Source organism: Stegodyphus dumicola, chromosome 7 (genome assembly GCF_044657685.1).
Source record: "Stegodyphus dumicola isolate Sdum_Otavi_A_Nest chromosome 7, ASM4465768v1".
In the NCBI taxonomy this organism is placed as follows: Eukaryota; Metazoa; Arthropoda; class Arachnida; order Araneae; family Eresidae; genus Stegodyphus; species Stegodyphus dumicola.
This window is the reverse complement of record NC_140774.1, coordinates 49,423,497-49,437,447: the sequence shown is the minus strand read 5'-3', so window position 1 is coordinate 49,437,447 and position 13,951 is coordinate 49,423,497. Positions and strand designations below refer to the sequence as shown.

The 13,951-nt window shown below is 33.1% G+C and overlaps 1 protein-coding gene across 3 annotated transcripts in view; it reads left to right on the top strand.

Moving 5' to 3' along the window:
- LOC118184037 (pyridoxal-dependent decarboxylase domain-containing protein 1) overlaps window positions 1-13,951 on the top strand; it is a 148,687-nt gene that overhangs the window by 5,465 nt on the left and 129,271 nt on the right. For all 3 annotated transcript variants that reach the window (XR_015041999.1, XM_085820173.1, XM_035353672.2), the window contains exons 2-3: window positions 909-979; window positions 3,563-3,619. Coding sequence is in view for 2 of the 3 variants with exons in the window: in XM_085820173.1 (XP_085676299.1) it covers window positions 909-979; window positions 3,563-3,619 (128 nt within the window). In the remaining variant the exon portion in view is untranslated. The remainder of the gene's footprint in view (window positions 1-908; window positions 980-3,562; window positions 3,620-13,951) is intronic.

The following is a 13,951-nucleotide window of genomic DNA, read 5'->3' as shown; positions in this document are numbered from 1 at the left end:
ACACATCGATCTATTTTCACTTAAAAAACATCAGACAATTGTACAAACTTGGCATTGCATACTCCCTTGACTATGTCCATGTACACATCGATCTATTTTCACTTAAAAAGTCAAAGGAGCAGCCAACAAAAAATATATAATCTCAATCAACTACATTTTAAATCAAACAATCAAATAACATAAAATAGGAAATTCATCTTAGCACTACACAAAGGAAATATCCACTTACCTTATTTAGAAATTTCTGTGTCTTCAGTCAAACAAAATTCCTTACCAACATCCAAAAACTTCCTAAAATTATCTGAACTAGAATCTGTGTACTGGCATCACCACATAAATTCACAAAAATAAGAGTAAATTTACTTCGTACAAACAAGGACACTTGTAATGATAATAAGTAAACCTTCATTTACACACCAATCAATTAATGCTTTTTTCATTCCAAATTGTATAGAAACTTCAAATTAATCTTACCACATTCAGCCATTTTACAGTGTAAACCTCAAAATAATACCGTGTAAACCACAATGTACTTCGTAACCAACATCCAAGACACAAACAAGCTCTTGCAAATCTTTTCCCATCATCAAAATTCACCGCAATCACACAAACAATTACATCGTAATAGGGTTTCCATAACATTCATCTACTCAGGTTACCATAAATTAAGCAATAACTTGGTGATAAATGAAACAACAACTTAGCCATAATCCAAGGGAGCCCCCTTAAATATACGTTAACCTTGAAATTAAGTATGAGGTACAGTTTTTCAAGAGTCTGTAAATTTCAGTTATCTTTTGGAAAATATTTGTAACATCATGACTGTGTTCCTGTAAACAACTAGATTTGAATTTTATTTATTCAGGTTTTGCAAATTTTATTTACAGTTTCAAAATCTGTGTTTTCAGGTTGATCATGCTGCGATAGAAAGTTTACATGCTTTAGCTGTCGAAAATCTTGATTTACTTCAGGATTCCATGTATGTGCACCGTTTTTTAGTTTTTACAAATATGTAATAGATTTTGAAAGTATAGTATATTTTTGTGGATGCTGTGATTTTTTAAAAGGATATTTTATGAAGGTTATTTATTTACTTTAAAGTGTATTTATTATTTTAGTGTAATATTTAATGTAGCATATTTGTTGTTTTCAGTACTAGTAATGTGGATACTTATGTGCATTTCTATTGACCATTTTTGACATAACAAAAACTCTTTCCAAACAGTGTGGTTTAATGCCAGTAAAGGATAACCATGATGTCACCACATGCCGTTTAGTTCTTTGCTTTGGATGTAATTTGTATTAATCCCCCAGAAGCCAGTTTGATTTTTGTTAAAGAAGAGTGTAAATTAACTGCTATTTAAAAATACTTGCATCTGAGCCATTCTTATTTAAGTTTTTTATGCACAATATAATGTCCTTGTTTGTTATATAGCTAAATAAATTTTGTTCCTTCAAACTTCTGTTAGAATGACTAGCACAAGTTTGCCAAGATATTTGCCAACTTTCATTGTTTACAGGGAAGTATATAAGTACCATAAAATGTTACTTTAATTTGCTCAGTTTTAAGTATACTAAGATTTCATATTCTAAATATGGATTCTAGACTTAAAGTATCCTAAATCCCTGAGCATTTTTCCACCCAATGTAATCTTTACTGTTTTTAAACTCTACCACCTAATGCTTCTTGATATATATATATATATATTAAAAAAAAAAAATCTGCCTTTAATTCTTCCACTCAGCGTTAATGCATTGGTTGCACCGGCTCTGGCACCAGCCTTGTGTAGGCAAACCCCAAATTAATGGCTATCAAGGGACTAAAAATTATTTTTAAATTGAGGTTCATATTGTTGAATCTCTGGAACATGTAATCGTACTGCAAGGTGTCTCCCAAAGCAGTCCACACATGTTCTATGGGATTTAAATCAGGGGAGTACGCTGGCCAATCCATTCGAGCGATATCTTCACTTTCCAATAGCTTCTGAACAACAGGAGTCTAGTGTGGTCATGCATTGTCATCCCTGCTCCAATGGCACCTCGGAACAGACGCACATGGGGAAGGATCATCTCCTGACAATAGCGATCTCCAGTTACAGAACCTCTGTCGAAAGCATGGAGCTCTCTCCGCCGGTTCAGCATAATGCCTCCCCAGAAGAGAAGTCCAGGACCACCATAATACTCTCTTTCTGTGATGTTATTAGGATAAAATCGTGTCCCTACCTTTTTGCAAATCAACTGGCATTGAGAATTTCTTGTGGCTCTAAAACAACTCCCATCCGTAAAGTGGACACTACTCCATTGATGAGATGTCTAGTTTTTGTGCTTCTTGCACCACTCTAAACAATGGTACCGATGACCAACTTTCAAAGCAATGCAGTGTTCAAGATGGGAGGCAAATAGACCACTTTTGTGAAGTCGTCTGGACACAGTAAACCATGACACTTGTCGCCCTGTTGTTGTACACAGTTGCTAAGATATGGCGTTTGCTGACTGGTTTCAGGGTCTTTTCGCCTACTGGACTATATATCCTCCACTGCAGTTATTTTCCTGGGGCGGCCACCACTAACCTTTCTAACAGCTGTACCTATGGTTTGGAAGGCTTTCAACGCTCACGAAATTACACTTTTGTTGATTTCAGACTCTTGAGCTACACTGGTCACTCTATGCCCCTTCTCCAGCTTTCCAATCATTCTTCCACGTTTGATGTCATCCAGGTGATTTCTTTTAGCCATATTTCACGAAAAAACTTACTTGGAACAAATGTCTTTAATTGCATCTCCATCCTTCCTTTTATTGTAGTCTTGAGTTGAGTGCACCAACTGCACGCGTTTTATGTATGCTCACATCTCCTGCGATGTTTTGTTCCTGACATATGCATGCACATGACTTTTTTACTGAATTGTGTACTGAGCACAAGAATCCCTTTTCTGTAATTTCATGGCTATCTGATTAGAATTTACATTGTTGCTTAAGTTTTGTACACTAGTGTATTATGGTTGTTGTTTGGAAGGGGATAATTTTGTTAGTTGGTTGCAGTTTCATATAATTCTTAATGTATTGCCATTTTTGAAAATGGCTGTTGTCTTTCACATTTTAGCATGGTGAAAAATTAGTCAAAGGTTGCTGATTTTTTTAGAGGAGGATGCAGATAATCAGAAGGTAAATGCAATGCTTGGATGTGCAATGATCAAATTTACTTCTTCCGTATCCTTAATTATTATAAGTGCATTGTGTACAATCAAATGAAATTCTTCATTTGTGTTTACAAGAGCTCATGATGAAATAAAATAAAAACCATTGAATGATTATTCAATAATTTAATTTAATAGCTTGTCATTAGTATATCAATGTTTGAATTGGGTTTGAATCTGTTTTGCACATTTTCGTAGTGATTTGTTCAAGTTAAAAAATTATTCACATTTAATTATTATTGTGATTGATATGTGTTGGTAAATAATGCTAAGACTTATATCAGTTTTTTATTTCTTTTTATTATTAAATTTCTGAATCATCAAAATGTCCTCTTACATAAATTCTAAAAAAATATTTTTTTTAATAGATATGTACAGAATTCAAGCTTAAAGGAAAAATATGTTCCTGGACCACTTACTAAGGAGTATGTCATTTTATTTAGTAATATGCATTAAATTAGTTACGCTTTTAATTTATATATATACGGTCAGAAGTCTTTAATCCGGAATGATCTATAATCTGGACCTCAAAGCTTCAAACTTTCTGCGCATGCGTAAACGCAATCATGTGCAGAAAGCGCATGAACAGAAACGCAGAGTTTATGCATGCGCATGTGTAAACGCGTGTATAATGCGTTTACACATGCGCATAATATGTTTAAGCTTGCACGTTTAATGTATAACGGATGGTATAAGCTAAGCTAAAATTATCTAATTATCTATTTCAGTTAATGTTGCAGATTGCGTTGTTCCTTAATCTTCTAATTGGATCCGGCTTATTATTTTACTTTCTCTCTGCATATCCCATGATTTCCACGGGCAACATAGAAGTAGCAAAATTTGCGCAACCCGTGATTTCCATGGGGATGTATATTTTTCGTTTATTTAACTGTGCAACCCGCGCTTTTCCCGTTCATGGTTTTCATTTTGGCTTTTCTGTGATGTTCGATTATTTATTCAGATCTGGGTTAACAGATGGCGTTAGTTGCCATATTTTTGCAAAATATACAAACACATTTCGCACTATTTTGCGTGCCCTTTTCAAAGCTCAAAGACATCTGTAATTCAACTCTCTATCACATGAGACTAACTGATCAACATTTTGCTAGATATGTATCCCTCAATTCCATCAAGAAAGAAACTCCTAGACATTGTGCTGTTTGTTTTTAAAAAAAGAACTGAAACTGGCCAAAAATTTCTCAAAGAAATGCGTATTTGGTGCAAAGATGGCGAGATAGGATGCCTCGAGCTTTGTTTTGAAGTTTGGCATATTACACTTAATTTCTAATAAATGTTTTATAAATATTTGCGTATTTTCATTAGTATATATATTTTACCATTATGTTTTATAAAATAAATCTTAATTTTCAAAATTTTTCTTTTATATGATTATTCTTCAGTTTAAACTTTCCAACAACCTTTTTTCATGAGCTAATTCTATACTGGGGGGGGGAACTCTTTTACAAAAACTTTTTGTATATTTTAACTCTAAAATTTTAAAGTAGATTTGAAATATGTAATTAAAAAATTACGCAATTTTTGAACCTATTTTGATAAAAAAATTTACGCAGCGAGAGGGTTAAGAGCAATACACAAAACATGTAGGTGATGATTCTCTGATAATATTAATTTCAAATTTGTATTTTGATTTTTTGATATACGTTCAAAATATTCAGAAAGTGAATTTTAACCTGAAGCTGTTTATGTTTATGAATTTACAGCTGATCTTGAACTAACTGACTGAGTTTAAAAATTCTTGCTTTTTTGTCCTTGAAATACATATAAAAACTTTATCTGAAATAGGATTAGAAACATGACAGTACAACTTTACATGTGACTGGGAAAATGCAAAAAATGCATAACCAACAAAGCTACATGCAGCTCTTATTAAATCTAAGGTTGCATCTCATGTTTTAAAAGAAAATCCAGAGTTAATGAAAAATTTTTAAATATCTCTGTAGGAACTGTTAACAAAGTCTAAAACCTAATTTACAGCTAACCAAAAAAAAAAAAAAAAAAAAGATGTTCATCGCCTAACACCAAAACATGTTTCTCAGCATAAAGACTATATACAGATTACTGTATGAAAATTATTTGGTAGGTGAAAAATAGAAATACAGTACAAAGTCTGAAATCCGGACTCGTCAGGATTTCAGCAATTCCGGACTGGTAAGATGGCATGCAGAAATTATGCAATTAAAATTATGAAACCGTAATTTAGGAAATAAAGAGCAATTGTGATTTAAAGGGTATCAAAATTTACAAAAAAAGCTCAATATTTATTTGTTTACTTTATTAAAATTTCTTTCAACGTAAGTTGTTCAAGTTGCTTCGTTTTTTGTGCTAATACTTTCTCTTTAATTCTATAAACAGACATAATTTCTTGTTCACTTACAAAGTTCCACTGTTCAAGTCCTGTAATTGCTATGTTGAGAATACCGACTAACTTGTCAATCGAAATATTTTTGTTCAATAACCTCTCTGTCACTTTCTTAACTATCGGGAGCGGTATTTTCTGGATCTAGAACCATACTACAGATTTTGCTGTCCATTAATTGATTGATGATTGGGGCATTGTCATCGCAATGAAAAACTTCTATTATATCATTTTCATTTATTACCACTTCTCCATATTTCTTTACAAAATCCAATAACAGGCAAATTACACCTTTAGTTTGTGATATCCAAAAACCTTCAAATTCGTGTCTTATCATCTTTGTCGTCCTCACCATGAAATATGGTAGCTGGCTATAAATTATGCCAAGCATTTTTTAACATATCTGGAGACATATCTTCCCACGATTTTGCGATGCTCCACACAGCAGATTTTATGCTAAAAAATTTCAAAAAGTCTTGAATAGTCTTCACATTGTTCAAGAAATATAGCATATATTTTTAAAATGCTACTTCATATTTGCATTTCAGCGCATGCACTATTCCCATATCCATAGGCTGAATGATAGACGTACAATTTGGAGGGAAGAATAATACAGATACATTATGCGCGATATATAATGGGGAAAATTGTTACTCCTTTAAATGCTCGAGGTCGTGCATATTTTCCGATTGCGAAAAGTTTGCACTTGTGCATTCCTGCAGCATTTGCGCATGCTAAAATTGTTAGTCTCTCTTTGGAATGTTTGACACCAGTTGGAGCCTTTTCTGTAGAGGTTGCCAAAGTATTTCGTAGTACATATTGCCAGAAAAGACCAGTTTTATCAGCATTGTAAATTTGTTCTGGAGATAATTATTCACTAGTAATGAGTTCAATGAATTCATCTGCAAATTGTTCAGCAGCTTCAGTATCAGCTGAAGCTTTTTCACCTGAAATTTTTAATTGTATTATACCATGGAGATTTTTTAATTTGGTTAACCAACCTGTCGAATATGTGCACTCAGTGTTTAAATTAATTTCTTCATGGTATATTTTGGCTTGAGCCATTAGCATTTGACAGATCAATGGCACACCCTCGCTGCGATGCTGTCTGACCCATTCAATCATCGCTTTGTCATGATAGTCACTTTTAGCACAACGAACTCTTTTTCTGTTATTCATTGCAAGTGGGGTGTCAGAATCCACAAAAAATTAAAAAAAAATCCTTTTTCTTTTTGCTTATGTCATATACAGTTGACTTTCAATGCCATACTCCTCGCATAATTTGGAGACGGATATGCCTTTATCTGTTTTTTTGCAGCAATTCCTCTTTTTGTTTGATGGACATCGAAACATGCTTTTGCTTTGTAGATCCTTTGGCAGCTCCAGAATGGGAAACTCTTTTTGACATAATCAAAAGTTCAAGCTTAATTTTTATAAAATTGCTCTAACAGTGTGCAAAAAATTAATAAGCAGGATCCAATTAGAAAATTAAGGAACAGGGCAATCTGCAACATTAACTGAAATGCCTTAGAATGAGTAAAGATAATTTTAGCCTAGCTTATACAATCTGTTATACATTAAACGCGCATTCATAAAGCATACAAAAAAAAAGTTTGTGACATTGATCATTCTGGATAATGGACATCCGGATTAAGGACTTTGTACTGCATTTAATAATTAAAACAATCAATTATTAACTATTTAATAATTATATCTATGTATTTAATAATTATGTATTTCATTATAAGAATATGAATTATTAAATATTTTTTGTTGGATATATTTTGGGGGCTGTTTTTTCCTAGGCATAATTTTTCCAGCATTCAATTTTTTGAAGCATTAAGTTCTAAATAATTTTTTTAAAATATAGTATTAATTATTTGTGGCACACTCCTTCACAAGAAACACTGGGAAACAGCAGTTTCGTTGTCTTAGATCTATCACTTGCTTTTGGAATCTGAATCAAAAAATAACCTCACTTTTTGTCTATCACAATAACTTTTTAAGCTACAGGATACTCTTTCTTTGTCTCGATACTCGTACAGAATACGCATATGAAGGAAAATAAAAGGAAAATTTACCAAATATACTGTTCACAAAGAATAGTTTTATTCATACAAAGGCTATACAGTCAAAAGTCGTTAATTCGGACACCCATAATCCGGAATGATCTATAATCCGGACCTCAAAGCTACAAACTTTCTGCGCATGTGTCACATTTACGCATGCGCACAGGCGTTTACGAGAGCGCGTAAGACCCTTACGGCTGCGAATATGTTTGTGCGCATTCGCGTTTAATGTGTAACGGAGTTATACGCTAAGCTAAAGTTATCTAATTCAGTTAATGTTGCAGATTGCGTTGTTCCTTAATCTTCGAAATGGATCCGGCTTATTATTTTTTGCGGACTGTTAGAGCAATTTTATAAAAGTAAGCTTGAACTTTCGATTATGTCAAATAGAATTTCCCATATATATTTACTACAAAGCGAAAGTATGTTTTGAAATCCGAAATCTGTTTATCAATTTCACGCTGCTCTGCCGCAGAGGGGGGCAAAAACGTCATTATTAGATTATGATAGATTAGAAAGATTATGTCAATAGAATTTTCGATATATATTTACTAATATGTAATTTGTATCTACAAAGCGAAAGTATGTTTTGAAATCCGAAATTTGTTTATCAATTTTACTGGGCGGATTGGAAGTTGATCTGTCAGCATTATCCTTATCTTCAGGGCAGATGTTTTTATTTTATTTGGTTTATAATTCTGTACTAAGTGTAGTATTTCATTTCGTTGTACTCCATCTTTGATATGATTTAAATCAAGTTCCTCTCGCTTGGGATAGTGAAGAAAGTGACCCAGAGGTTATTGAAAACGAAAACATTTCGATTGACAAATTAGTCGGTATTCTCAACACAGCAATTATAGTACTTGAACAGCCGAACTTTGTAACTAAACAAGAAATTATGTCTGTTTAATAGAATTAAAGAGAAAGTATTATCACATGAAATGAAGCAACTTACATTGAAAGAAATGTTTAATAAAGTAAACAAATAAATATTAAGCTTTTTCTTTTTGTAAATTTTGATACCCTTTAGATCATAATTGTTCTTTATTTCATAAATTACGGTTTCATATTTTTAATTTTGTAATTTCTGCATGCCATCTTACCAGATTTAAACTGATGATCTATAATCCGGAAAAATTAATTAATAATTAATCTGGAATCGCCGAAGTCCCGACGAGTCCGGATTAACGACTTTTGACTGTATATAGCTACTACAAGTTAAATTTTGTTTATACAAATAGTAAAGTTTCTTTACCAAATGGTAAACAAATGTATTAAGGTAAAAATTTTTGTTTATGGAGTTTTCTGTAGGGTTTTATCTGTGGCCATTCTCACTTTATGCTCTAATATTAATGAGTCATGTGTACACTATGAAAAAAAAAAAAAAATCTGATGTGTACAACACATGACTTCCTTGCATGGAATATTAAATTATATACATTTTTTTTTTTTTTTTTTGCATTTCATTTAAACTTATTCGATTGAATTAAATCTACTTTGTCTATAGCGCATAAACCACAATAGAATAAATAGACTCTTTAAAATCCACTATATTTGTTTATCATAGTGACACTCTGGCTCTAGGTTCACTTAACAGCATTACATTTCATTCATATTATAACTCAGAATGCATATAAATTTATACCATTTGAAGAATTATCTAATCGCTGCCACATATTCTATTCAATTAAGAAATAAAAGAAATTAAGCAAACAAAACAAAAAAGAAACAGTTTTTCACAGACGATTCAGTATTCTCATTCAATTAACCCATTTTATCCCAATTTATTTATTTTGTTGAAATTTGAAAAGAATGATATTTTCTAAGGTTAATTAAACCTAAACAAATGAAATACAGTCAAAAGTCGTTAATTTGGACACCCATAATCCGGACCTCAAAGCTAAAATCTTTCTGCGCATGCGCCGCGTTGACGCATGCGCATAGGCATTTACGTGTGCGCGCAAGACCTTTACGACTGCGCATATGCATCTGCGCAAGAGCAGAATACGTTTTCGCGTGCATGTTTAATGTATAACGAACGGAATAAGCTAAAATTATCTAATTATCTATTTCAGTTAATGTTGATGATTGCATTGTTCCTTAATCTTCGAATAGGATCCGGCTTATTATTTTTTGCAGACTGTAAGAGCAATTTTATAAAAGTAAGCTTGAACTTTCGATCATGTCAAATAGAATTTCCGATGCTGGAGCTCCCAAAGGATCTAGAAAACGAAAGTATGTTTCGATGTCCATCAAACAAGAAACGAATTGCTACAAAAAATGGATAAAGGCATATCCTTTGTTTATCTAACCGTTCCGAAATCTGTTTATCAATTTCACGCTGATTTGCGCGGGGAAGGGGACGTTGCAGCACGCAATGAACTGGAAGTTGATCTGTCAGCACTATCGTTATCTTCAGGGCAGATGTTTTTATTTTATTCGGCTTATAATTCCTTACTAAATGTAGTATTTAATCTCGATGCACTCCGTCTTTGATATGATTTAAATCAAATTCCTCGTCATTATAAATATCACGAATACAAATCAAATAGTTTTCTGGTTGCAATTTTCTAATTTCGACTATGCGTAATGTATGCTTTACGCATGCGCGCGTTTAAAAAAATGTTTAATAAAGTAAACAAATAAGTATTAAGCTTCTTTTTTTTGTAAATTTTGATACCCTTTAGATCATAATTGCTCATTATTTTATAAATTACGGTTTCATATTTTTAATTTTATAATTTCTGCATGCCTTCTTACCAGATTTAAACTGATGATCTATAATCCGGAATCGCCGAAGTCCCGACGAGTCCGGATTAAAGACTTTTGACTGTATAACAAGATTAGAGAATTTTTTATATTTTATTTAAGAAATCTTGCCCGTCCTGTAAATAGGACACTGGGATAAAGGGGATAAAATTTGCACTTGCATGTTTTTAGTGTTCTCTTCAATGATGAAAAGTGATTTCTGTGTATAAATTTCACTTTATTTGACTAATACTTTCTTATTTACAAGATAGTTCACTTTTTAGATGAATTTTACTCTAATTTTGGTGGAAAGGTCCAAAGCTAGCCTCACAAAGTGTTTTGTCACATTTGCCACAGTATATTTTTTGTTTTCCTTTGCAGCCCTCTCTTTGACAATGACGCTGTTTTTCTCGCTTTAGTAAAAAATGACCAACACTATCTTTACGGATGTCTTCTTTTGCATCAGAAGGTACAGTCCAGATCCTAGGTCTACCTTTTGTTCTTATTACACTTTCTTTTAGATAAATTGTTGTTACAGCTCTTCAGAACTCCTTCAAGTTTAGAGCTTCATTTTTGTTCAGAATTTTGTGAATTATCCAGGCGTTTACCATAGCTATATCCAGCGAACATATAAAAAGTGGCCAGTACCACTTTTTTACACGAATGTTAATGGAATAAAGTCCAGCCAACCAGTCGTGGTGATCCACACCGCCCATATGTTTGTTGTAGAATTAATCAAATTTGGCATCTTCACGTTTTCTTTATCTTTGTGTCCTCTCACTCGCCTCTTCAGATCAAAGAATGCTTCCAAAGTGCTGAAATTTGTTGCAGTGACAGTACTATTATCATTCCATCGCACCAGGAAAATCTCGGATTTCTCGTCAAATGCAAAATCAGACGTGCCTCTTTCTTTCTTCTGCATAGACTTAGATTCTAAAGGAAATACGTGGTTTATCCAATTTTCTCTTATGGTTACTGTAGCTCGAAAACCCTGTTCACCAAGACTTTTGAAAAGATAAATGCTCGTAAAAATGTTATCAAAATATAAAGTGTAGCTTGAAGGATTCACAATATTCTGTGTTAGTTTCATCAGAAACCGAGTAACAAGAGGAGTATCATTTCTCGCATCAGATTCTTTATCGCAATAGAGAGAAAAATTTTAACAATATTCATCGCTCAAAGTTTATATCCAAAACGTATAGGCTTGCCTCGGATGAACTGTTTCAGACTATTTCTACCGTAATACATGATGATCATTTCATCAATTCTTAGATTTGCAGAGAAGTGTCCAAATTTCATAAAATTATTATTGAGTATGGCAAACAAAGGTTTTACTTTGAAGGATCGATCCTGGGTATGCTGACTGACAGTTCCATTGTCCACAAAGTATAAATAAGATTTCAACTTTTGGAAGCGGTTTTGTGACATGGCATTTTTCACCAGGGTAATGCCAAAGGTCTTCAATATCTGACCAGTATTCACGTTCACAGGTATTTGAATGATAATCAGTTAGAAGAAAATTCTGATTAAAAACACATATTTCATTGGCAGTTGTCAAGAAATCGTGTTCGTGTTTTACATCTGTTGCATATCGCACAGTTTTTTTTACAATGAGATTGTAGACTTCACTGGAATCTCAGAAAGCTCTAATGGAGTTTTATCTTTCAATGCAGTTTCCATCTGCTTGAGCAAGTCACTTGCAATTGATTCATCCTGTGTTTTCCATTTTGTATATCGTGGTGATTCTTTATCCAAGATGACTGGTGTCTTTTAGCTTTTTTCTACTCTTTGTTGTGGAAACACTAGAGCTTGTGAACGGTTCAGGCTGGAAACTATCTCCAGTTACAACCTCCAGAGACCCAGGAACATTGGTTACAATAATCTCACTAGTATTTACTTCATTCTCATTCCCTTCATCTTCGTCAGTTAGTTTACTGGCATCTGGTGGTAACACACCAATTTCAACTTCGCTCTCATCTGAATCTAAACTATTGAATAGTTTTAATGCTTCCTCAAGCTTCAATAACCTTTGCACTGACACAACTCATCAGGGGTGAAACACTAGAAATTTTTTTTACTCTTATTTATAAAGAGGGAAAGAACGCGTCAATTGCATACTTATTGTCCCATTGTCGTATTTAGAGAACAGTTAAAAAACAATGCACTAAAACTCACCTAATAACAATAAAGCTTTCATTAACCACCAGAACGATAAGGAAAGAGTACTTTCATATACAAAATGCCCAGCCGATTGTCCAAAGTAAACTGAAAACGAATTCTGCAACCACAAAGAGGTGATACAAACCACGTCCACTAATGCGATGAATAATCAAAATGTCCAGAGGAAGGAGGAGGGGGCGAGACACATAACTCACGGTAGCAGATGCTAATACATATCCCTACATATTCCAGCTGGCAAAATATTCGCACCAAGCAAATACTGATTTCCTTTAAATAGGACAGTATGGTAAAATGGGTTAATTCAGTTCTCACTTCCCGACAAGGCAAAAATACATAAAAACTCAAAATATCTATATTAAAAATTACGAAGTAAATCTGAAACACTTATTTTCTTGAATAAATTCCAGAATGGATTAAGTAATTCACAATAATAGAAGAAGGCGTTATCTTTGATGTTGCGAAGCTTAGTTTCTCTAGATTGGCAACAAATGTGCTATTTTGTCAAGTTTGAAATGTAAACAAACATGTCTGCCATCGCAAAATTCCTTAGGCTTAGCTGCACTTAAACAACTTTTAAATTGTTGATAACTCCACAAATATTGCATGCAGATTTACTAAAGGCATAAAAACCTTAACCGGAAGATAAGAACAACATAATTCAATCATTTTTAAAGCAAAAATTGCACAACTTGCAAACATATAAGAATAAAAAAAACTGAGCTCACTAAACCAAGTAACTGAGTGGATATATATACACAATATTTATATACATTTTATTGCGGCCAATTGCAACCAAAATACGAGGTGCACATCTACATGTTATAGCAGTCCTATATACAAAATTTCAATGTTCTGAGGTTACTTGTTTTTGAGTTATGCAAGGTACATATGTATGTATGCACAGACACCACGAAAAATTCTCTTCAAAATTCATTTTAAATTAGTTTTACAATTTTTTTTGGGAAAACAGTCCTTTATTCTGTGCTTACTTGTGGATGTCACGCAAAAACATCATTAAATTGCATTTTATAGCAGTCAAAATCTGTATTTTCATTGAAATATGATACCCGAAATTTTTCGTGATTAGAAGTTCTGTCATTGTTTCAATTAAATGTTCATCTTTAAGGAGCTGCTGTCTATTGGCCATCAAACAAACCAGCCTTTGCATTTTCAAATGACAGGCTAGGAAATACTGAAATGAGATACTTGACATCATCTCTGACATTTGTCAGAGCTTTAACAAATTGTTTCATGAGACCCAGTTTTATATTCAGAGGTGGAAATGAAATGTTCTTTCTGTTGAAAAATGTCTGATGTAGAATGTTTGGAGCACCAAGTTTCAAATCCAAGTTTCAGATCAGATCTTAGCCATTTCAATTGCC